The sequence below is a fragment of the Centruroides sculpturatus genome, unplaced genomic scaffold (genome assembly GCF_000671375.1).
Source record: "Centruroides sculpturatus isolate CEXI.00-Female unplaced genomic scaffold, Cexi_2.0 scaffold1163, whole genome shotgun sequence".
NCBI lineage: Eukaryota > Metazoa > Arthropoda > Arachnida > Scorpiones > Buthidae > Centruroides > Centruroides sculpturatus.
The window spans coordinates 197,837-224,157 of NW_019385338.1; the positions used below are offsets into that span (position 1 = coordinate 197,837).

Genomic DNA, 26,321 nt, shown 5'->3' on the forward strand with positions numbered 1-26,321 from the left:
TGTCACTTTTTATTAATTATAGATCTACTTTATATGACGGATGGATTAACCATTGTGATTCGGCGTCCTTTCCTTTCCTTCCTGATCTCGAGCGAAGGTTAAATATGGTGAGCTGCTTTCTTATACTTTTTCGTGCATTTAAAATATATTTTTTTAAATAATTTGCCTTTATTTTACTGTAATTAAGAAGTGAGCACTTGCATTTTATCATAATGTATCTGAATATTCATTTTAATAATAATATAATTCACTCTGTGTGATTTTATGTGAATGCTCACTGTGTATAAAGTATATAAAATGAAAGGTACAAATGCAGCCCTGAAGGACTCTGTCTGGACTGTAGACTATTCCATACCCTATGGGGGGGGATCTTAAATTGGGAGGACGGTCCAAACTCCTGATTCAGAACTGCAATTTTACCAAATATAAAATGCATTTGAGTTTGTAACCTAAACAGGGTTCTTGAACTCAGTTGTAGCAAAGGACTGGTCAAATACGTATGTGTCGGATGCGTACCCTATTTGATATTACTTGGTAAACCAAAACGTATTGCAATTAAAAAAAAAGGCTCTGATGAAGGCTATTTTGATACCAGCCTTTATGACTTGCATAAGCGGTTAGATGTTTGAATTTTTTTCTGTTTTAATCCCCACAAGATTTTAGAAAAAAAATTGTCGAGACCTGATACAAAGCCTTAACAGGCCACTGGTTTGCAATCATTGACCTAAACGGTTGTAATAAAAATTAGTTTTCTGAACTCATCTTTAGTTGTTTTCTACTAATGATTATCATCTTAAGTGTGTGAATATTTGTCAAGATCAATTAATGAAGAAAGAGAGATATATTCTATGTATGTATAAGACTGATTGAATGATAATTCGTAAATAAATATACCACTTTACCATTCCTGCAATAAGTTGTTTGTTGTTTGTTATGACAACGCAACATCTACCGTGTTTCCCCGAAAATAAGACATCCGCAGAAAATAAGACCTAGCGCACTTTTCAGAGCAAAAATTAATATAAGACACTGTCTTATTTTCGGGGAGTATGTAAATTTTAATCATTTTAAATTACGTTTTGTTCTTCTTTTTCTTTCATAAATCGTACAAGATTTCTTTATAAAGTTTTACATATTTTAAGTTAGTACATAGAAATAATCTATTTTTAATAAACAGAGTAGGCTTATCAAGAAAAAGATTATTATCTTTTTCTTGTTACTCTATTCATTATATGTACTGTATGTTGCATCTTTTCTGTTTTATTAATTATAGACGGTTTGTAAATAGTTTAAATTACTTTTTAAGAGAAAATTTCGTAATAGTTTTAATTCTTAAAATGTATTTTGATCTTAAAGCTTTCGAAATTCTTTATAGATTTTAAGACGCACATAAACTATAGTCAAACTATTTGTGGTATGTAATAATAAATTATTATTTTTTATTGTAACATTCTATATTATATTTTTNTTGGGAATTTTTTTGTTCAATAATAAATGTGAATTCTTCCTCCTGGAAAAAATAAGACCTCCCCCTGAAAATAAGACCTAGCGCACTTTTCAGAGCAAAAATTAATATAAGACACTGTCTTATTTTCGGGGAAACACGGTAGGTGATCTCCCGGGAGGAGAACAGGCCCCTATTTAGGCATTACAGACGTGGAGAAAACCCGGAAAACTCCATGTGGCCAGTCTGTCTGAGCGAGGTGCGAACCCATGACCAAACTCCCAATGTTCAGGGTACAAAGACCGCTTAGCCACTGGTGGCCTATATTCCTGCAATAACTTCTTAATATTAAACACTAATGCTTTTGGCCACATTAAACTACATTCAGGCTCAAGCCAAACAAAAAAAAAGGAATAATTTTTTTTTTAAATTCAGATTGAAGCCATTTAATATGCTGAAAGTGTGGTGTTTAACATTATTGTTAGAAAGTTAAGGTGGCGATGGTGGATATATTTTTGAAAAATATTCCTATTATTGTTAAATAATGCATTGCATTCCCAACACTGCAATTTGTTTTATTTTTTTAATTGATATTTTAGGTGGATTATTTTGTAGTAAGTTCTACTTTTGCTATCAAGAATGGATTCAAACTAAGTTCCTCACACATTTTCATATTTCTGATTAGGGATCTTGTTTTTTCCTTGTCCTTTTGCCAACTCCATTGCATTTAAGCACAGTGGATGAAATTAAGTCTAGCTAAATACATTGTGTGCCAGTATCTTGCAAAAACAAATAAAAATCATTTTATAGACTTATAAAAAAAATTAAAACGAAAAATATTCTTATTGATCACATTTCCAGCTTTTTTAAGCAGCTTTGATGACAATATTAATCACTAATATTTTATGTCATAGTAAATACAAGCAGATGAATACTGCTAATGGATAACTAATTAATACTCTAGAACAGTTAGAGATGTTTAGACAAAGTTATTAATACAGTTTTTCATCTTACACTTTATGATGCATATTCTCAAGTAATGCCATGATTTTTACAGTATTCTAAATAAAATTAATAGAACCTATTAATCTGAAAATTTTTATTAGAATTTTATAAATTCTTAATTCACTATAATGTGTAGTCTATTACCTTTTAATGTTTAACATGCACATTAATTTAATATAAAAATAATTTTCTATTAAATAGATATGCAAGATTTAATGCTTGAAATCAGAAGAAAGTTGCATTAACTGTGGAATTGCACAATTTATTTTAAATTAAACACTACTTTAACACTAAATTTAACACTACTTTAAAGTTTTTTTTTACTGGAAATTAAATTTCTGTAACAATTCAATATACAGAAAGCTCATTTATGCTGATGGAAGTATATAACAATTTATAATAGTGACTGATTTTTTAATACTTCTAAGATTTTAAATATTCAAAATTAATCTACATGGTGTATATTTCCATGCATAAAGGTGGCCATACATGTTAAGTTAATCCTTTGAGGCTGCCTGACCTTGAGAAACTTCAGAATTTCCAATCACCCACACACACAGAAGAAAATCTCTCAGCAGAGGCATAGCTAGGGTGGGGCAAGTAGGGCACGTGCCCTGGGTGCCACTCGCAGAGGGGCGCCAAATGGTCTCCAAGACAAAGATTTGTTTCTGGAGGGGGAGGATGGCACCAATATAGTGTCATGCCCCGGGCACCAGTTATGTTCGCTACACCATTGTCAGTCAGTTAGGGCATCTGATGACGACATACTGGCTGTTCTTGGATGTTTATTGGCAACAAATTCTATTAAAACTTGTGGGAAAAAAGTATGCATAGAAGTCTATGGTGTAAATAGTAGTAGTGGTGGTTTGGGTAGCACTGATCACAAAATTAATTTTTCAAGAGAAATCTTGGGCTATAGATTCTGTTAAAAAGCATCAATTATCAGCGAAAGATCAATGGCAAGTCGATTTTACTGCCAAAAAAATTCATGGATTAAATTTTATAGATGAATATATATAAATAATTCTCAACCACATCTGATATTAGTACAAATTGTAAACATTATTATTGCAAATTAATTTTATAATTTAATAATTAAAAAGAATTTATTAAACTTTGTCTTATTTTAAGTTGTCATGTTTTAATTTACTTGGATATTAAAACAATAAATTTTTTAAAATGTAAAAGAAAATGATATAGAGTATCAAGATGTTTTATGAAAACGGAAGAAATGAATTGAGAAGTTTTCTAAATATTAAAATTATTTATAATTTTAATTTACTCAAGAAATTTTTGATCCGAAAATAATTTATAACCTGAAAAATTAATTTATTAGGTTATAAATAATAAAAGTTAATAAGGTTATAGAAAATAATTCGTCCAAACATTCACGAGACACTGTTCTAACTACTCAGCAGTCTCACAACTGAATGACATGATGGCACACACGTTAAGGTTGGCCTGCGCAGTCTGACACTGTGCAGGAAAATCAAATGGTTTTTCGATTCTACTCCGGTGGTCGGTACAGTTCGCCAAAACTGTTAAGTTTTCCCCCAACACTATCAGGAATTACTCAAGGTCATGCATGCATGGTTAATCCTTTCAGGATTAACTTAATGAGAGATTTTCTTCGGTGAAATATTTAATTATATAAAATGAGTACTGGAAAATTAGACTTAAAAACTGTTTTTTAAAGATTTCTACAATAAGTTTAAATTAACTTGTTCTACATACTACATATACCTTTTTTTTATATACACAAATTAAATGAATCATTTAATTTTCTGTTTATACAAAATCAACCACATAATTAATAAATAATATTTCAGATTTCTCTCTCAATAGAAGTAGTTGTTATTATTTATGATAGTTATTCTCTCATGGATGAATCGTGCTGTACATTGCAAAAGAAACATCAGAATACTAAACCAAACAATCACCATAATTAATCAAGCCCAATCCAGACCAATTCTTTTCTTCCAGACTGTTCTAAATTAATTAATAAATATTGAAATTATTAATTATAATAATTTAATAAGAGATGGTAATAATTTATTAGTAATTATTAATAGTAGTAAAAAATAGCCAGTTTAACTATGGTGATCATTTAGTTCAGTATTAATACATTGGGCTTTGGGATGTTTATATAGAAAATATTATGTACAGTATAAAGACTACACAATTGTATCCTAACAATCATTCGGAATAGACATAATTCTACTAAAGTATACATTTTATTATTTCTAAGTTTTTTTCAAATACAGGATGGGCAAAAAGTCTGTAAACACTAACATTCTAATATTTCTTCCATTTTTTATGAATGAAATACCATTTGTGTAGTAAGTATTGTTAGTGCAGGGCAGTGGCGTACGTGGGTGTCGGCCACCCGGGGCGGAGGAAAGTTTCGCCCCCCTTATTTAGGTATTTCAATTTAAAAGACCAAAATTCATTTTTGTCACAGAACAAGCAATGAAAAATTCGGTGGTAGTGCAGCGACCTGTTTAAAATAGTTCTATTGGATATTAGTGGTGTATATGAACGTGAATGAATCGTATAAGCAAAAGGAAAAAAAAAAAGGTCAACAGGTTTCACAGGATTTCCTCAGATGAAAAAGTTACTAGTTCACCCAGACGGCGAGCCAATTCCCAGACTGTCTGGATGATAGCACTATCGTAGGCGTGATGCAAGTATAGAGATAGGATGTTTCAAATTTTTACAAGATATTATTATTATTTATTGTGAAATTTTGCTTGCCCCTAAAAAGTGCTGCTCGGGGCGGGCCGCCCCCACTACAGTATGCCACTGGTGAAGGGACATTTTTGTTGATGATAGAAAAAATTAGTTCCAAAAATCTCCAATAGGTGGCATTGGCAGACAAAATAATGAATAGGCATGCTAATGACAATAAGAATGATTTTCAATGTGATTTGTGATGGTATTTAAATTCTCAAATGTTTGATTTTATTCTTCCATATTGTTGGAATTGAAAAATGTTATTTGATGCAAGGTAACATCCATCCATCTGTCCGGACATGCTGCACTCTGCAGTTGAGGACATTGTTACTTTGCTAAATTTTATTTTAGCCTGTGGCAGATGCTGTGTCGTTGTCTAATAAATACATTGAATGTCATTTTCATTGTCATTTGCATTTCTTTTGTATGTCAACACCACCTGTTAGTAATTTTTGAAACTAAATTTTGTTTTTCTCATCAACAAAAATCCCTTCTGCTGACAATGCTTACCAATACACATCACATTTCATTCTAATAATTCTTCCATTTTTTTATGAATGTTTAGTTTTTACAGACTTTTTGTCCATCCCATACAAATTAATACAAATGTATTATCTTTATATTACATATTTAATCTAATATTGCTTATAATAATCATCTGGTTTTAGATTTTAAGTTTTTTAATATAAAAAGAAAATGGATTCCTGATTATTTGATGTGATTGTTAATAGCACCTGATTATAAATAACAGCACCATTTTTGTCTAATATTGATCTACAGTTGTAATATCACATGAAATATGTATAGCCAGTAGAATTGTTCTTTATTGATTCAAAATTTGTATTGATTTTTATTTATAATTCATAATGCATTTATTTTGTTTTCAGATATTTTAATATCCAGCCATAGACCTAAATTTTAAGATTTAAAGTGAAACAAAAGTTATGTAAAAATGATGATGATAATCAAAAAGTAAAGTAACTCAATGATCAAATCATCATGTTCATAATTTTAATTCTGATCATGAATTTTCCTTTTTGATTTGACTTTGACTTTTACAAGTAAAAAAAAAGCCTGTTTATATGATGTTAAATATAATTTCATAGATATTAAAATATTATGAATGGAAATACAGTCCATTACTTTTAGATGTAATACATTCACAGAAATGAGTATGAAAGTTGAACAGTAGAATTGCATGTTATGAAGAATTTCATTCTCAGAACCAAAAACAAAAATTATATCTTAAGATAGAAGATTTTTGGTTATTTTTTTTATAGTGAATATGTTAGTGTATAAAATACCTTAAATATTAAGACTATAGATTAAGCAGAAAACAGATTATGAAAATTTTCCTGAATGATTTTGATGTTACTGAAACCAAAACTGACAGCTCAATTTTTCTTTGTTGGCTGAAAATGCACAAAGTGTAAATTTGATGTACTTTGATATCCCAAAATAGCTTTTTGTATCATGTTTGAAAGAGCTAGTTATATAAAAGTCAAGTGTCCAGAAGTGAAGGACTGCCTGTAATTTAGTATAAATCAACTGTTCATTTAGTGTTTGTTTTTCTAAATGTAATGTAATAATATAAATTAATAGCATTTTTTTTTCTTGTGCTTATTATAGGAACCTCTACGTGTTCTTGTGACTGGTGCAGCAGGCCAAATTGCTTATTCTCTCTTACATTCAATTGCAAAGGGAGATGTTTTTGGTAAAGATCAAGTAAGACATATATTCTATTTTTTTTTTTTTTTAATTCTTTAATAAATTCTTCTGAGCTGTAATAAACTTGATTTTTAATTTTAGCGTATTATTCTTCATCTTTTGGATATTCCTCCAATGATGGGTGTTTTAGAAGGTGTAGTAATGGAATTAATTGATTGTGCCTTTCCACTTGTAGTAGGTATGAAAATAATAATTTTCTGATAGTAATTATAAGTTTGTCTAATCATCGTAATACAAGTGCTAAATATTTAATGTTTCTTAAATATCAAAGATTTTCAAATATCAATAAAAAATTATTTTTAAAATAATTTATTATACTAGTATTTTTTTTTATTAATAATTTCAGATATTGTTGCAACTACAGATGAAGCTAAAGCTTTTGATAATATTGAATCAGCTTTTCTTGTTGGTTCAATGCCTCGAAGAGAAGGAATGGAAAGAAAAGATTTATTAGCTGCTAATGTTAAGATTTTTAAAAGTCAAGGAATGGCTTTAGATAAATATGCAAAGAAAACTGTTAAAGTAAGTAAATATCATGGATCGATACATGTTATATGGTTTCATTATAAAGTTTTTATCAACTACCAGATTTTAGCATAAAATTGATGCAAATTTAGAATAGCAGTTTTGGAGTAATAATAATCAGTTCCAATGAATGAAATTTTATATTTAAACATAGAGAAGTAATAGAAATGAATTACTAATATAAAAATTTAATTGTAATATCTTTTAAATTTATATTATACTAAACAACAATAAATGAATAGAATGATAACAAAATTAGTTTAATATCCTATTATTATATTTATATTAAATGTGAACATGTTAGTATAACATTGCAACAATATCAAATGTTGATATTCATATTTTGGAATGCAAATCAGTCATTAATTCAGTCTATTTTTGCTTGTATGACAATACAACCAAGCAAAAAACTGAGATACAAAAATCGCCCACTTTTATCTTGTGAATATTAAATCAAAATTGTATTTGGGCATGTGGTTAAAAAGTTGGGACAATTAAAAATGAACATTTATCCCAGTTAAAAGTTACACTGTAGAATCCAGCTTTAATATAAAAAAATATTTTTATTTACAGTTATAACAATTATTTGTAACTAATCATATCCTTGATACTGAAAGTTGTTTTTTTCTTCTCCTTTCCTAATGAACTTCTGAATTGATTATATTACTCAAAGTAAGCATTACTTTGTGTGAAATATCAATTCAGAAGATTACAAGCTTGAAAATTTGAACAAAAATTGAGTGGTTGAAGGAAATCTAGCATTTTATGAAATTTTTTATTATTAATTAAACAATACACAAATTTAATTGTAAATGGAGGTGCCTTTCTAGCTTTTAATCAAACAAACATACTAACCTCAAATCATTAATATTTAATTTGTCACTTCTTTACTTTGACTTAACTATAATAAATCAAATGTGTTTTTTTTTAATATTTTTACATCATTTACTATGGATAACATCTATACTGATAGGGTTACCATAAGAGTTGAAGGCAAAATATGGACAGATTAGCATTAAAAGTATTCACAGTGAGACTGAAAAATTGAATAAATTCCTTTTATTTTATCTAGTAAATGTAGGCATATAATGTTTCAGTTTACTTTCCTTTGGGGCATAGAATGCAATTTTAAATATAAGAAAACCATTTTACCACTTACAAGGGAACTGTTGGAGTGTCTTCTAATAAATTTTAATAAAATTTAGTTAATAACTACGTTAAAAGTATACAAAAACTCTATTTTAAATTTGTAGCATTCACTAAAAAAGTGTTGATCAGAGTTATTAGCAATCAAATGTTGCACTACTTTATAGTAGTTTAACACAGTTATGCAAATTTTTAGAAGTGAAAGGGTCGCGGAGGAAGACGGCGATATTACATTTAGAATAAATTCTGAAATTTTCAAAAATAGGAGAAGAATTAATAAAATTTAGTTAATAATAATAATTTTGTATACTTTTAACGTAGTTATTAACTAAATTTTATTAAAATTTATTAGAAGACACTCCGACAGTTTCCTTGTTAGACACCAAATACTATTAAATTAAAAAAAACCATTATGAATGTGCACATGTAACAGCTCTATTGCTTAGAGAACATTTATTTATACAGTGTTTCCATGTAGCCAACAAATGCAATAATAATCATAAAAAATTTAGCACTTTTTTGTCAAATATTTAAATCTAAGCGGTTATGATTTAACTATTAACTGCATGTAAGTTGTAAAGTATGGACAATTTGTTTATAAGTTCAAAAATTTGATAATTGATTTTGTGTAACATCAGTTGTAAATTCTGGTAGTGACTAGCTTATTTAGGAAATGTACAACTAAACAGTGTGTTAAAAATATCAGATTATTGAATATCTGAAATTAACCTATTATTTTAATTTGGAAAAAATATATATAAAATGTCTGAAGTGACTCCTCCATGATTGAAAGTTTTCATGATCCAGTTTAAAAATGTCTAACTTCATTATAATTGATCTCTTAAGTGAACAGTTTTAATTATGAACAGCCCATCAGTGCCTAAGTGGATAAAACCACTGAACACTAGTAGTTGGTTGTGGGCTCATGCATTGCCAACGTGCTGGTCACATGGAGTTTTCTGGTTTTCTTCACATTCCTGGGAAGCATCCCCTTGGTAGATTGCCCATGTGTTGCATTGCTGCAACCAAATAAACCAACTCCATTATGGACATGGACACACAAAATTCATTAAAATCGATGTCTTGACCTCTTAATGAAACACTATTGTGTTCATTATAAGTCTGCTTCTTTAAACTATTTAGAGTTTATGCTTACAATCAAGTTGCTTTCCAAAAAGTTAATTTTATAATCCCTAATTAAAGTCGGAAAAATGATTTGACTGCACAATTTTATTATGACATTAAAATTTCCATTGACTGACTTGTCATTGTAGGAGTTCATTCTGTAGTAGTGTAGTAGTCTGTTCACATCATTCTGTAGGAAGCATGTGCACCTTATGACCATGATCAGCAAAAATAACTTTTTTTTTTTTTTTCTATGCCCTAATATGTATCATTTTAGGTTGGCTGAAAACAGTTCTATAAACCAATGCTTCTCAACTTGGGGCCACAGAACATTTCAAGGGGCCCACAGGCCATAAATCAACTTTTGAAGAGCCACTACCGAAATAAAATGTAGTCAAACCTCAGTTTTTGAATGTCTCAATTTTCAAACAATTCAGTTCATGAGCAGAATTTTGAACTTATATTTGCTCTGGTTGCCAAACAAGCTACTCAGCAAGAGCTGACCACAGGTTAGAAAGGAAGACTGTCAACTCCCCATACTATTTTGAATAAAATCAACGGCCTGACAAATCAACAAAAAAGTTTTATTTTGGTGATGAGGAATGGATTAATCCATTTTATATTGTTTATGGGAAAAATTTATTTTGATTTTAGAACAAATTTGTTTTCAACTTTTAAGAACAAATTATGTTTTGAAAACCAAGGTTTGACTATTAAAATTAAATGAAAATGATTAAACTTCAGTAAGTAAATTATTAGAGAAATGTATGTAAATTATTAAAATAGGGCAATTTTGAACACAATTTACTTTTTTTGTCAAGTGTTTTGTTATCTGATAATACACATGTCATTGCTTACAAGAATTGAATATATGTTGAATCTTGCATATGTGTGCAAAGCATGTTGGTTGTACAATATCAACATTGTAATTCAACCATCAATTATTTTTAGTCGCTACACAAAAGAATGTTACTAACATATATTATGTACTGTACATATTTTTCCACTGCTTTTTTAAATATTAGAAAATGGATTTTTGTAATATTAAAAAAAGCCACTGCTTTTTAAATATTTGTTTTTTTTAATTTTTCCCTGAACTGCTATTATGGGGCCTCAGAAAACTAAGCTCAAAGGGAGCCAAAGGTAAAAAAAAAGAAGGTTGAGAAACACTGCTTAAGACAATCTGCCCCAAAATTGTCATCATACGTGTCATCTTGTCCCCTTTTCACCTTTCTCTTCACATTTTCATGTTGCTTATGATAAATTGAAATTTTTCTAAATCAGTAATAGAGACAATTGCATTTATCAGTCAAACATGTTGTAAGCAAGATGATGGAATAGTGTTTAAATTACTGGTCATACTCTGGATTGATTGTCAAATGGGCCATTTAGCAATCAATCCAGAGAGTATTCATATGTAGTGGCCATCCATTCAGATATCCCAAGCCATGATGTGCTCAGTGTTCATAATTTCCTATTTCCTAGTTAGGTTCAATTTGGTAATTGATTTCTTTTCACCTATTCACCTGATTTAGACCCTTGTGATTTCTGGCTCTTCTTAAAAATAAACTTTCATGAAAGGATGAATATTTGCATTTTGACATTCAATGTCACATGAAAAAGGAACTTGATGATATTTCAAAAACAGTTTTAGATGTGTTTGCCAACAGTGGCAACTAACTAAATACATGCAGTATCCGCAGATGGGGATTACTTTGTAAATGCTAATATACAGGTATGTTCACACTTTCTGCAAGTACAGTACATTACAGGAATTCACACACTACACAAAACAAACAATAGCATAACCATTATGAATTTAGTTATATAGTGATTTACTAATATATTTGTAATTTTATAACTTTTTAAAATAATTATATATTTAATGCTCTAATAATAAGTATTTTTTTCTAGGTTTTAGTTGTTGGTAATCCTGCAAACACAAATGCTTTTATCTGTAGTAAATATGCTCCATCTATTCCTAAAGAAAATTTTTCTGCTATGACAAGATTGGATCAGAACAGAGCTCAAGCACAGGCAAGTTTCTATTTCTCTAAAATTTTAAAATCTTTAACAATATATTTTGATTAGATTTTATGTTATTTAATGTACTGTACATAGTTGCAGAATACACATATTGTATATGTTCTATTACAAATTTATCTTATAGATCATTTACACTGTTTTATTTAATCAATAGCTACTGATGACTTTATAGATTAACTTACCTTCGTGTTTTGTTTAAAATACATGAAAATTTCTCAATTAATTAAATATAAGTAGATGGTTTATTTTGCTTAAATTACAGTGACATGTTTTCTTACAAAAAATTTAACATTTTTTCTTTAAAAAACTAATCAGAAACAAATATTTTTTTTTATTTAATTAATTCAAAATTTTACACTAAAGAATTAGCTATTTCAAATGCAAATTTCAACCATCTTCTGGAAGATCATCACTTTTAACTATATCTGATTTTAATTCAGTTTGAGATTGATCTTAATAATTTGAGTATTCTTTGTCATTATCATATATTTTTAATACAATAATACTTTTTAATTAGATGTTTGTCAGTAGGAATTCATATTTTGTAAAAAATTTATTCAGATATATGAGAAGTGACAGGATTCAATACATTTTGGAGTGTATTTTTTATTAATTCAAAGTTCTTTGAGTACATGCATTACATTTCACTTTACATTAGTGTTGATGTTAGTTAATTTTTTGAATAGTTTGGAGTCCAATTTTTTAATAACTTTTCCAAAATCTGAGAATAAAAAATTAATGACTGACCATGAACAAGAACCTATTCATGTTGTTTTATATATATATATATGTTAAAATATGACACAAAAAAGACAAAGGTAGAAATCACGAGACTTCTTCTGTTGATGATTGATATCAAAATACTAGTTCCCAATCCAAATGATCTTGCAATAAACATGCAGTTTTGGTACATAGACTAGATGTGAAATAATATATTTTAATACACAGATTTATTTTTATTATTGATTTTAATAAATAGATTAGAATCTGATATTGAGATTTTTCCAATTATGTTGTGTCACCAAAATTAGCCTTTTCCATGCCATGTCTAGAATTCTTGACAGCTCTGCTTCTGTATAATCTGCGAAGGTCAAGATAGCTTGAACTTTTTTGAGACAGTTGACCTCCTTTTTCTTCATGTTAAACTTTGTTTTACTCATTTCTGTAATAATCTGTTTATTTCCTATCACCACCATTTTCTGTAGGACTTGATGATAAAAAGGACGTTTGTAATAATAATGTTTTTGAAAGAATCTTTGTTATTGGTTAGCTTATGGACAAGTTGAAGTAATGTAAAAATTTTCAACAAAATAAGGCTTATAAATACTAAATGGCATACTAAAAGGTGTGATTCTGCATATATTAGTTTTCTAATATTTCTCAGCTTTAATTTATTAAAATAAAAGTAATTGCTTTAAAAAATACACAAATAATGCAAACATTTTAAATCTTTTTCAAATATATTATTCTTTAGAGTTAGCTCATAGTAATTAGCAACTTGAATATAATACTACCATCACATTCACTGGTCAAAATAAATTTATTTATTACACAATATTTTTAAAAATGGAAAGCTGGTTCATAGTAATTAGCAACTTGAATATAATGCTGCCATCACATTCACTGGTCAAAATAAATTTATTTATTACACAATATTTTTAAAAATGGAAAGAAATGAAATNTGGCAAAAAATAAATTTATAATAATAAAATACTTTAAAAATTGTAATTAAATGAAAATAAATATATTACCACTAATTAGTCAAAAATGTTTTATAAATACAGTAAACTTTCATCTCCCTATTAGTCCTAGTTAGCAGGGGTTATCAGTTTACAGAAATCCAAGTTAGCAAGCTAAGTTTTTTCTGACATGGAAAACAAGGTGGATCTACAGTATAGTAATTTATTACAATTAGCTCTGTACAGAAGTTTTCAATAGTATAACTTACTAAAGCTTAGTAATTTATTATTACAGGAAATGAGGTCAAAAAATTTTATGGTGTTACAGTATATAGAAATATACAGTCCTTAGTAACTTTGCAATACATTATTGTAATTGCTAAGACTTCCAGATACTGTGTGTATATTTTTGTAACTGTTTTGCATTTAAACTTCTCTGAATGCCATCTTCAGTATCTAGAACAGAAAAAGCTGAAAATATTTGCTTTAATTTATATGCAGAATCATAAAGCTACTGAATAAATTTTTAAGACAAAATATTTGCAATAATGGGATCAAAATCATCAAATAACAAATTTCTAAAACCAAATTTAAGTTTCCAAAATGCTAACAAAAGTATACTTTGGTTGAAGATTTTTGAAAAAATGTTTTATAGGTGAAATTTTAACTTACCATTTATCATATGCTTAATAAATTAAGTTTAGTTGGTGGAATGTTTTAATTAGATTCTGTTTGTGCTTTACTAATCCTTATATTTATATTTTTACATATGTTTAACTACAGTTTATACAGATTTTTAGTAAATATATTGGATAAAGTTACTCATTATTTCAATAATTTATATATAAATATAATGTAATTAGATTGCTTCCCGACTGAAAATCTCTCCAAACGAAGTTTCTAATGTAATAATTTGGGGTAATCACTCTTCAACCCAATTTCCTGATGCCAGTCATGCAGAAGCTAATGTTGGTGGCAAAAAAACTAAAGTAATTGATGTCATAGAAGAAAGTTATTTGAAAGGAGACTTTATTTCTGTAAGTATCTTTTTAAAATGAATCTTTTCTTTTTGATTTATTTTATCATCATCTGAAAACACAAGTTTTATGTAAATGCATTTTAAATTATAGTACATAATTAAATTTAATCTTGATTGTGATTGATCATATTCATTATATTTGATTAATCAGTCAATCCTTTTGGTCAGTTATTTTTTAGGAATAATCTTTCTTTATTTGAATGTGAAATAAATTTATATTGCAGAAAAATTACTAGAATAAAAACATTGATTTTTATCTTATATATTGAACATAATAAAATTTTAAAATTTGTTTATTAAGAGTTGAATTACACAGTGTGCAATTTGTAAAATTTTCCAAAGGAAGGACAATCACTCACTTAATATGCAGTAAAATTCGATTCATATCCCTAGGGATATGAATCAAAGCCTTGAAGGCTTCAAATCTGCAAAAAATTTTGGTATTTTTTGGCTTCAAATGAGCAAAAGTTACAAAGGTTTTAATTAATATTCAAATAATAGTAAAAGTAAATTTCAAAGCAGAAGAAATTTAAAATGGTGTTGGCACACAAACATAGTGAAAATAAAGAAACTTCACTTAGCATTCAATACTGATATCACAAAATCAAGAAAACCTTTTGCTAACATCTTATCAAGATAATTGATTCTTTATTTTTGTTGTCTTTTTACTGCTTTTGTTTACTTAACTTTTTATTTAAAAGAAAGTCTAAATGTGTTTAATAATCCAACATTTGAAACTCTAAATTGAATTTGAATAAAGCTTTTCTAAAATTTCTGGTCTATTTATGAATTTAAATTTAAGAATTCTCAATATAGTCATCTAATCCAGTGGTTTCCAAAGTGTGTGCTACTGCCTCATAGAAGCAGTGAGTAAACCCAGGAGAGCAAAAAGAAGCAAGGGAGGTAGCAGAGGGTGCTGGAGTCAGGCTCCTGATCAAATGGTGACCATAGGCAAGGATTGGAATCATTGACAAACTTACCCTTTTCTCCATTAAAATGAGTAAGAAGAAACATGGTGTTCAATGGTTCCAGACATGGAGAACAATGTAGTTAGGACACAGCATGAGGTCATTGAAAAAAAGTTATTTGAGAAAGGCTTGGAAATATTCTTAAGAAAAGGAAAATTGGGTTAGGAGTGTTTGGTCAATGTTGGGCATAAGTTTATGGAACCAAGGTAGCAGTGGCTCAAAAAGTTTGAGAATCACCTGATCTAATCAATTTATAATAGATTGAATTCATTCATTTCTAGTAACAATAAATTACTATGACAAAAATATTAGCATTAAAGCTTTTAAATCTTTGAAGTTTTGAAAATTTCATATCCCTATATATAGAATTGTACACAAACTGAATGATCTCAATTTATTATTAGGGAACAGGTGTCATAAAGATCATGGTGATAGTATTACTGCAGTGGGAAAAGAATTGCAGATAGCCTACATGTATTGTAAGAATTTTTTAAAAAACCAAAAGGACATTAAGCAACTCTCCACCAGTTTCCAGTTCAGGAAGATATCTGTCTACCAATCAGGATAAACATATGTTTATTTTAAGCATTCCTAAATGTTTCTGTCCAGCTGTACTGACATTGGTAGGTAAGCAAACAAGACAAAACAAAAGGCTGCTTGCAGTGAGTTTGGACAAAATTCATACAATTTAGATGTCACAAATAATGAATTATTACATAGTTACACTTATAAATCATCATTGTAGTTTGTAAAACTGAAAGTTTGATTTTACACAAAATTGTAAAATTTTTGACACCCACATGTTTGATATATGGTAGGAAGAAGCTATCCCTGGGTAAGAAACTTCAGTTTCTGTAGAACCGCAGATGTGAAAAGTAGAAGGCAAATTCCTTCGTCTTCCTTCAAATCGCACAGATTGTACACATTTATTGTTAAAAAGTAGTTATTGCATATGTATCCATTACTATTGTATAATTTTTACAGGTTGTACAGAAAAGAGGTGCTGCTGTAATTGCTGCAAGAAAATTGTCTAGTGCTATGTCTGCAGCTAAAGCTGCTGGTGATCACATGAGAGATTGGTGGCATGGTACTCCTCAGGTATAAATAATTTTAATTATTCAAATAGTTAAAATTAAATAAATTAAAAAACAGCAGAAAGCTTAGTATTTTATAAAATTAAATTTTATAAAATACAAAATATGAAGCATAACATCATTAAACTTTTTGCAAAATTTGACATTTATAAACTGATTTTCTTGTCCTAGAAAAATTTTTGTGAAGTTACAAACTGTCCTCCTACTTTCCTGGCTATTATATATACATAACAAGGGAAAGTTGGAATCTGTCAAATTTGATCCTCCTGGGTTTTTGCAAATCTCAATGTTTTAAAACCTTGGAATTTTTTTCCCATTTTTGGATTCAATGTGTGTGTTGGCATGTTTCATTTAATATCTCGGGATGGGATAAAGAAATGAAATTTGGTTGTTACCTTGTATATAAAGGGTGTTGGTGTTTAAAGGTAGGGGGTGTCACGTCATATCTTGATGGGGTTGGACTTAATGAAGATTTTACTCAATATTAGCATTTTACAGTTTTTTTTTTATAGACCTTGTCTCTATCCTCAAAATTAAGTTTTTTTTTTTTTTGCATTTTATAATTATTAAAAATTATTTTTGTTGCATCTAAATACTTATTCCACTTTTGTTCTAAGATCTGACAATGCTTTACTTTTGCATGTTTTTTGCAACTGTTCCTTTTTTTTAGAAATGTGTGCAATATAAAACATTCCTCACAGAATTGTTTGACTTTGCATTTAGCAGTTACTGAGGAAATATGCAATTATTACAATAGACATAAGGTATTTCTCTATTTTTTACAAGTGTTACTTTCAAATTCATCAATGTAAAAACTAAGTGCACAACATTTGAACTTATATGAATCATGTAATGCATATTTAAGAAAATAACAAAATATATGTTCAGCCCCATCCCTTGCCACCAGGCATCCACATTGTGGGCTTAGTCAAACCATAATACACATTAGTAAAAAGGCCCTCTAGAGGACAAAGTCACAAAAAAGTTTTTACTTCTTTATCAAACTCTTGTTTTAATTCTTTGAAACAAGGGTTTTATTACTTTATTACACAGAAGTGACAATTTTTAAACTTTGTAAAAAAATTGTTGCTGCCGATTTCAGTCGTCCGATTATAAAGCAGTGCTACATTCTTATGATTAAAGATGTCTTAGCATATTTAAATATCATAAGCTAAAATGTGAATGTGCAAACCACAAAAAAAGGCATTTCCCGATTGTTTAAAATTCTGCCGAACGTTGGATCAAAACTTTAAGAGGATATTTCCAAATGAAAAATGTCTACATTTTATATTTTATAAGTTGGATTTTGGATTAGATTCAAAGATAAATATCATCTTTCCTACTTAAATTTAATTGAAAAATTATTTATTTTGATTTTATTAAACCTTTTTCTTCCTTTTAATATTTACTTTCCACCTGAAAATTGAACTTTTGCATCAGTGATTTTATTAATTCAATAAAAATTTTTCAATGTATGATAATGTATTCAGTAGCTTGTGATTAAACTAACATTTTTACTATTCATATTANTTTAGTAGTTTACTTTTAAAACTATTCTAGACTGTTTTATTTATAAAACTAAATTTCATGAAAATAAATATAACATCCCCAAATTTTAAACAAAATATTTTAATTATTTTTTGCTACGTAATTTATTTAGAGATTTTTCAATTGTGTTGTAGCAAATAACTGTTTTCTCTCTGTAAAGTACTAATGCAATATCAGTGAGTACATCTACAAACAAAATGAATTCTGAAGTCTAACTTATTTTTAACATGTATTTTGATGAAAAATCAAAGTAGAATTAAACATTTACAACTAAATGTATTTTTTTTAATGATTTACTTGGTAATAAAAATGTTACTTTTGACAATTTTTCTGAAAACATTTGCATTAAATTTTAGCAACAGCCTTTATTTACATTTGTGTATATACACATACATACATATATGTATAAAATATAAATTAAAGAAATTTATTTTTCTTATATTTATTTTTTTTTAATTTTTATTTTAGGGAAAATATGTATCCATGGCAGTATATTCAGATGGATCTTACGGGGTTCCTGCTGACGTCATGTTTAGTTTTCCCGTCGAAATTGGATCAGATCGTAACTGGAAAATTGTGCAGGGTCTGTCCATCAATGATTTTGCCAGAGAGAAGTTGACTCTCACCGGAGAAGAGCTCGTTGCTGAGAAAACGGACGCGCTATCCGTCTGTGAAAATTGACAAGCGACACCCCCTGCAGCTAGAATGTAAATGCATTAAAGTTATTAGCTCACTATAATTTGAGAGCTGATTTGTTTGTAGACTATTATGTATAGTTTTATTGATAATTTGAAAAAGCTGTTGATAAATGCATTATTATTTTGATTTATATAAAAGTTAGTTATTCAAAGTTGAAATTATGTAGAATACTTTGGATACTAGGAACTTGTTCACTGGCTGTAGGCGGGTAGCTTTTTTTCTTTTAGTCAGTATGAAATTGTCTATATTATTGTTGAAACAAGCATAATCAGGGAGATATCAGTTATGCATTTAAATGATCTAGAAGAATATTAAAAATTTCAAAGTTTGAATTGTTTCCATTGTGTTGTTTTAATATACATTTATCCTCGTATTTGCTATCATTGTTCAATCTCTAAATTTAATATTCTAATAAACATCCTCAGAAACGTTGGATGTAGACTATAATATAAAGTTAAATCATTAAACTTTTATTGTTTAATGACTAAGTACTGTTTTTCTCTCCAATGAGAAGACTAAACAATAACAAAATTCAAGATTTAAGGTTTTTTGCTTAATTTTAAAATCAAACCATTTTGGAAATTTCCAAAAATGAACATAATTATTAAACCAAAAAATCATAATCTTTGGACCAAAATTAATGTGTTTGCAAGTTCTAAAATTGTCTTTACAAAGCTCCAATAATCGGTAATATGTCGGAATTAATCTACACAAGTGTTTTAAAGTGAGTAGTTTGGACTGATTATGTTCAAAACAAATTAACTACAGTATTGTGTCTGATCTGTCAATTCTTTTAATATTAAAAAGAAGCAAAATAAACAAATTACAAAATTAGAAACTCGAGCCCAATCTAATGTTAAGGGTCTTGTTCCCTAATGTTTATTAAAAGCTTGCTAATAGTTCATTTCTGTTTGAGCTGTCCATAAAAGTTAATGCAATAGTAATCCAACTATGAAATATACTTGATTACTGAACAAAGTTAAAATTTATTACAATTCTTGGATTTACACTAGACAATAATTAAATGTAATACACTGATGTAATAATTTCCAAGTAACACTAATCATATTGATAAGATATTCATAATGGAAGAAAGATACTCAAGTAAAACACAAAAATACATTCAAAATGTTTGTTATGAAATTTAATTCAGTCATCTGTCTGTGTTACCTAATCATGTTTCATAGAGATGTGATGGCACTGGCCATTACAAGATTAGTAGTAATCCTTGAAAGTGTATATGCTTTCAGGGGTAAAATATGAGGAAACTACAAACCATACCCATATAATGTACAGTACATAACTAGTATCATCAGAATGCAGAAATCTGAGTGGCTGTTATAGCCAAGTGTATAATCTATTTTTCTTTGCAAAAAATAACAATCTTATGCATATGCTTAAGAATTGGTTAATGCTGCAGCAATATGACAGTGCATTTGTCTTTCAACAAGATGGAATGCTGCCTCTTCACCAAAATATTTGCAAATTTAATGTCAAATTAGCAAATCATTAGAAGAATTGAGGTTGAAATGAAGAGTGGATGAAGTGGTCTTTTCCTCCCAATCTTACTCCATGTGACTCGTGTATTTTACATACCACCATGACTTTGGGGGAGGTTATGTAGTGTTTGCATCATCGCTACTACTAGATACTAATTAAAACTGAAAATTATCACAGATATTGAGAGAATTGACAAGATCATGTTAAAGTAATGAACAAGCTGGATTAGACGATGTTTATCAGATTGTAAATGAAGTTCACATTGGGCATCCTTGTTACATAAAACTTTCAGAGTTTGCCATTCAAATGGCACTAGTTACAACTGTTTAGCTGAATACTACTTACCTCGGTATAATAAGTATAGCAATCATTTATGGACAACCTGTAGAGATTACACAGTGGAGTCTTGTGTAGTAGTACTTAAGCAGACATATTTGTTCCATATAACCTGCCATTCAATTGAATAAGGCTTTGTTGCTGATTTTCTGGACAACAAACTATGATTTTAAGCAATAATTATGATAGTGTGAGTATGCCACTTTGCCCATCAAGTTGCATTAGATGCCCTTAGTGGCAGTATATCCAAAAGAACCAGTAAACATTGTGTTTGATGCCTATAATACACAGCAAAAATTTAGCTGTGTCAACCTTAGACACATGGCTTCTGAATAAATACTGTTAAGACAGATCTGTATACAAAGTGTTACTGCTGATAATGTACAGTACCTGCAAGCCTCTAAAGCAGGGGTGGCCAAACCGTGGCGCATGTGCCAAACTTGGCGCATTGGACGATTACAAGTGGCGCTTTAGTCAGTTCTGAGCAACATAACTGGAAAATTGTGCAGGGTCTGTCCATCAATGATTNTTTTTTTTTTTTTTTTTTCCTTCTACGATTCACGATACATTCGCAATCGTGTATGCCACTAATGTCAAACGGGACTATTTTGTACGGGTAACTACACCACCACCGCATTTTTTATTAATTTTTTTTTCACACAACTGAATTTTGATCTTTTAAATTGAAATACCTGATTAAAGGGTGGCTGAAATTTTTCTCCGCCCCGGGCGGCTAACACCCACGGTACGCCACTGCGCATCTGAACTCGTCTATCAAAAAATTGCCGCATGGTATGCAAAAGGTTGGCCACCCCTGCTCTAAAGAATACTACTATGTTTCTCGGGTTCTTGGCTTTGCTGCAGTGTTTATCATATGTGTTTTATACAAAAGTACAAGGTTACACCCAATTACTCCAGATTAGGAGTGACAGATTTCTAATTAACAATTGGCTGTACGAGAGCATAGCTAGGACAATTATATGACAAGGAATAACTTGTAAATTGTGGGTGGTCTTAGTGAGAGGCGTCTGGGAGTACAGAGTATTACCAGGAAAGGAGATCCACAATTCACCCAAAAAAATTTATTGAAAATCTTGAGAGATATTTGATGTATTTAAACACTCCTTTATATGCACATAGATATTTTTTGTCTATAAAATTTTTTAAATTAACATAAATAAAATGTGCATGCTTCTTTTCATGTTTTAAATTATTTAAAATATAAATACAAAAATCATTCATAAAACTTAAGGAGGAAAAACTATTTGTTGGGCTGCAATTTAAAAAAACTGTAGACCTATAAATTTCCAGTCATCTGTCTGTCTTTCCTTAATCTCAAGAATGGAGTTAGATGAAAGCTGAGATAAGATATGGAAAGATTAGGGCCTCCTGCGCCTCCAATTAACTGTATTCAAACTTCTGATGCAAACTGAAAGTTACATTATTTCAATTCAAAAAGTTTCCCCTGAAAGGAGTTAGATGACCTGCACAACTCTATTATTATCTAACAGAAAAGTATAATGTACAGGGGCAAGAGACACTACTAATTTGAGGTGGCGAGCATATATTTTAAATTAAAAAATTATTAAAAATTGCAGCCAAGCATTGTGATCAGGTTACAATAAATAATTGCTTGTTTAGTTTATTTTAGTAAAAAAGCTGTTGTACTCGATTGCCTTTTGTTGTTATAATTATGGATACCTCGTAAACATAAAATTGTGTGAGAGAACAAATCGTACAGGAACACACACGTAAGATGGATATACAAGATTTTATTGATACTTGAGGATATGCATTTTGGACATGTCCCTTGTCAGTCCTCTTTTTCATTACCCCCTCCAGACTTTCTATATTATATTGTAGCATTCATCTAATGTTTAGATCAGCAGATCAACATTAGATTCATCTAATGTTTTAATCAGATTTATGTAAAATTAAAAAGAGGACCAATGAGTTAATGTCCGAAATGCATATCCTTGGCAACCTTTCTCACCTCATGGACCACTAAAGTCACAATTTTGAATCCCGTGGACCATTATCGTGAATTTTTTTAAACGATACAAAATCTGTAGAATAATGATCATAAAAGTTCAATTTTACTATATTAATATGAAACTCACATGTTTAATTATAACAAATTAATGCAAGCCCAAAGTTCATTGCTGCTAGTTTGAAACAAGTTTATGGATTCTTTGCACTTTTCCACTAAGGACGACAATCACACTCATAATATTGTTTATTGTTCATTATTTATTGATAACAGTCACTTTGTTTTTGATTTTAGATTCGAATAAAAAACCCCAATGAGTGAAAAAAGCAACTAAGCATTTTACATTTCTATCATAATATTTCGCGTAACCTTCAGTTGATCAATGTCCAAATTTCTCCATGGACCACCGGTTGCGGACCGTTGGTTTAGATCAATGGTTCCCAATTAGTGGTACGTGTACCTCCCAGGGGTATGCAAAATTGCATGAAGGGGTACACGCAGCAATCTAAAATTGGTCGATTTAAAATTTAAATGCATGAGATGCATAAAAGATGAATGCATAAAAGCAATCAAAAAAATAATGGGTGGACCATCAAAAATTCGGCAATTTACAACATGATTTTGAATGCACAAATTCGTTTATTTATAACTAAAAATATTCTCAAAATTTCATCAAAAAAATTTGTGACAATACCTAAATGAAATTCTTATGCAAGAAACAAAAATTGTACAATTATCATTATCATCATGTCAGCGAAGCGGCAATAAAATATTTACTACCATTTTGTACAACATACCTCTGCGAGTGGATTTTCGGCCACAACAAACATGTAAACTAAACATTGTCACCAACTTCAACTTGAAGATGACTCAAGAATGAAGCTGATCAAAAAGCAACCAGATTTTACAAAGCTGTGCAAAGAAAATCGTGCACATTTGTCGCATTAAAATTAAATAACCTTATGTTATTTTCATTATTATTAGAATTATATTTTAAAGGTAATAAATGTAAAAAAACATTCTATTTATCACTAGCTGTCTATCACTACCCACAGCTTTGCCTGCATTATATCGAATTTTCTCGTGGGAGTAGGATATTTTCTCGCAGTAAAATGTAGCCTATGTCCATCTCCAACATGTAAGCTATCTCTGTGCCAAATTTTATTAAAACCTGTCCAGTGGTTTAGAAGTGAAAAGGTAACAGACAGACAGCAGAATTACCTTTGAATTTATAATACTATGGATTAATATGAATTTCTGCTATAAGGGGTACGTCAGTTTGAGCTCTTTCTTGAAGTGGTACACAGGAAAAACTAATTGGGAACCACTGGTTTAGATGTTAGTCGTACAGTGATTTAGAACATACAAGTTTCTTTATACCAACTTTTAATTTTTATTGTTTTAATAGAATTTTACCATAACCCCCTTTTTATAAAATACAAGCATTCATTTTATTATTAATTTTATTTATTTTACATTTTACTTTAGGTATTTTATTATACATTGGAATCCAGTTGTCACTATTATCTGTAACATACATAAAATTACTTCAATGACAGAAATTACATGTTCATTGTGACTTTTTGAAGTTTTTGACTATAATTTAAGTTTTATAATGTTTTAATCAGATTTATGTAAAATTAAAAAGAGGACCAATGAGTTACATGTCCGAAATGCATATCCTTGGCAATCGATAAAATCTTGTACAGTAGATCCCCCTATAAGACGGTAGATACGTTCCGTTCTTTATGAATCAATTTTGTAGGAATCATAGTTTACGGACTACAGCTGTTTCAAAGATTTTCTTTCATAAAATTAATCGATTCTAGACTAATTCGACTCAACATTTCCAAAATACGTATATTTTTTAAAAAATAATCCGTATAAACTACGTTATAAACAAAAAATTGTAGGATTGCTTACCGAGTGTGTACCGTTCGACTACGCCCGTTGCTAAAGCTTGGTTTCGTCGCGGAACAGCGCATCAAACCGCGGCCGCGATTTCTGATATTATTTTTCTGCGAAAACTTCGTTGACCTTTGGAGACATCATTAATATAAATAATTTTTATGGCCGTTGAATAAGAAATGTTTCTTTCACAAGAAATGTATAAAATTACAGTACTGAACAGACGATAGGTCGCCTAACTCGCCGTAGCGTGACGCTAGACGGCGAAAAATATATATTTAATTATAATAAAGTTACAATAAATTAAGTTAATATATAATTATATATACAGTACCTAATTTATATATAATTAATATATAATTATATGTACAGTACCTAATTTATATATAATTTATATAATACTGTCCAGACGATAGAAATCTCTCCGTAGCGTGGCGCTACGGACGGCGGGAAAGTAGTTCGGCTGCCCGATGACGTTTTACGTATTATAGGAGTTATTTTTACCGTTGTTTACGGATACTGCCACAATTTTTATAGGAATCATAACTATAGGAAACGGTTTTATAGGGGGATCTACTGTACATCCATCTTAAGTGTGTGTTCCTGTATGATTCATTCTCTCAAGCAATTTTATGCTTACTCAAACAAAAAGCATTAAAAACCCCAAAAAATCATTGCAGTCATCTGGTCTTTTTATCATTAAACTTTTGTAGCATTATTATTATTGATATCATCTTTGTAAATTTATTTTAACTATAATAAAATTAAATTTGTCATCCTCTATTAGTGCACTCACCATTTTTGTAAGCAATTTATTCTTGTTAATTGATATTCATTGCTTCAACATATTGCTAGTAAATCAGTGTATCTTCAAAGCAATGTTTTTTTTCTGAATTATTAAATTTTCTTTTCTTTCTTTCTGCTTCTCAATAGCTTTTTAACAATAGAAATTTCTTTTGAGAACACAAAGTCTTTCCAGAAATTTAAATTTTTTCTATATCCGTGTCATCATTTGTATTTGAAACAGTAATTAAAAAGTTACTGATTATCGGTAAATCTTCACAGATAATCCTCAAAGTCTGGTCTGTGTGTACAATATTTAAGTTTCTTAGAAATTTAATTGCATCTACTTCAACATTTCCTCGACAGATTTTATAATTTTCAGCAAATTGCCAAAACCAAATTTTCGCAGCTGAAAAATTTTATCTGCAGGTATAATTATTTCTAGAATTTGTTTTTAAGACAATTACCAGTAAGCAATAATGAAAATCTTAATTTTTGACAGTGGTTAATACAATGGTGGCTTCTGTACATACTTTTTATTTTTTTAAATCCATTATTACTTTCCCTACTGTTATATATAACAGAGGGTAAGTATGGTGATCGGTCAAATAATGACACCCCAAGATTTTTACATTTTTCGACTCAGGACACTTGATAGCTCAAGATGTCAAGAAATGCAAAAAAAATGTGGTGTTCTGTATGTATGGATGTTAGTGTGTGGGGGACATGATTTTGTTCACCCTCTTTGAAGCTTAATAACTCTTGTGCTTTTTGTCAAAAATTTCTGAAATTTTGCAGGGAGGTTTGTTTAGTAGGGTATTGATGCTATTAAATTTTGGTGATTAAATGTTGAGGAGGTGGGGAGANGTCAATGTCGAATTTGGGAAATTTCCGTAGATCTATTCTGATTTTCGGTAGATTTTACAAATTTATGTTTTTATTTTTTATTTTTTGTTTTTTTTTAAGAAATGAAATTTTACAATGTATAATTACTGTAATAGATTTGCAATAGAAAATATATAATC

The 26,321-nt window shown here is 29.3% G+C and overlaps 2 protein-coding genes across 2 annotated transcripts in view; one reads left to right on the plus strand and one right to left on the minus strand.

Annotated features, from left to right (window-relative positions):
* Nucleotides 1–19,111, plus strand: LOC111637826 (malate dehydrogenase, cytoplasmic-like). Its single transcript, XM_023383403.1, has 8 exons — nt 1–107; nt 6,812–6,907; nt 6,992–7,088; nt 7,257–7,432; nt 11,621–11,743; nt 14,295–14,468; nt 16,423–16,536; nt 18,549–19,111. Exons 1-8 carry the CDS (start codon nt 105–107, stop codon nt 18,759–18,761), a joined length of 996 nt encoding a protein of 331 aa, XP_023239171.1. The 5' UTR covers nt 1–104; the 3' UTR covers nt 18,762–19,111.
* Nucleotides 17,923–26,321, minus strand: part of LOC111637827 (protein FAM89A-like) — a 14,160-nt gene continuing 5,761 nt past the window's right edge. The window contains exon 4 of the mRNA XM_023383405.1: nt 17,923–17,948. Within this exon, the coding sequence (XP_023239173.1) occupies nt 17,938–17,948 (11 nt within the window). The 3' untranslated portion in view covers nt 17,923–17,937. The remainder of the gene's footprint in view (nt 17,949–26,321) is intronic.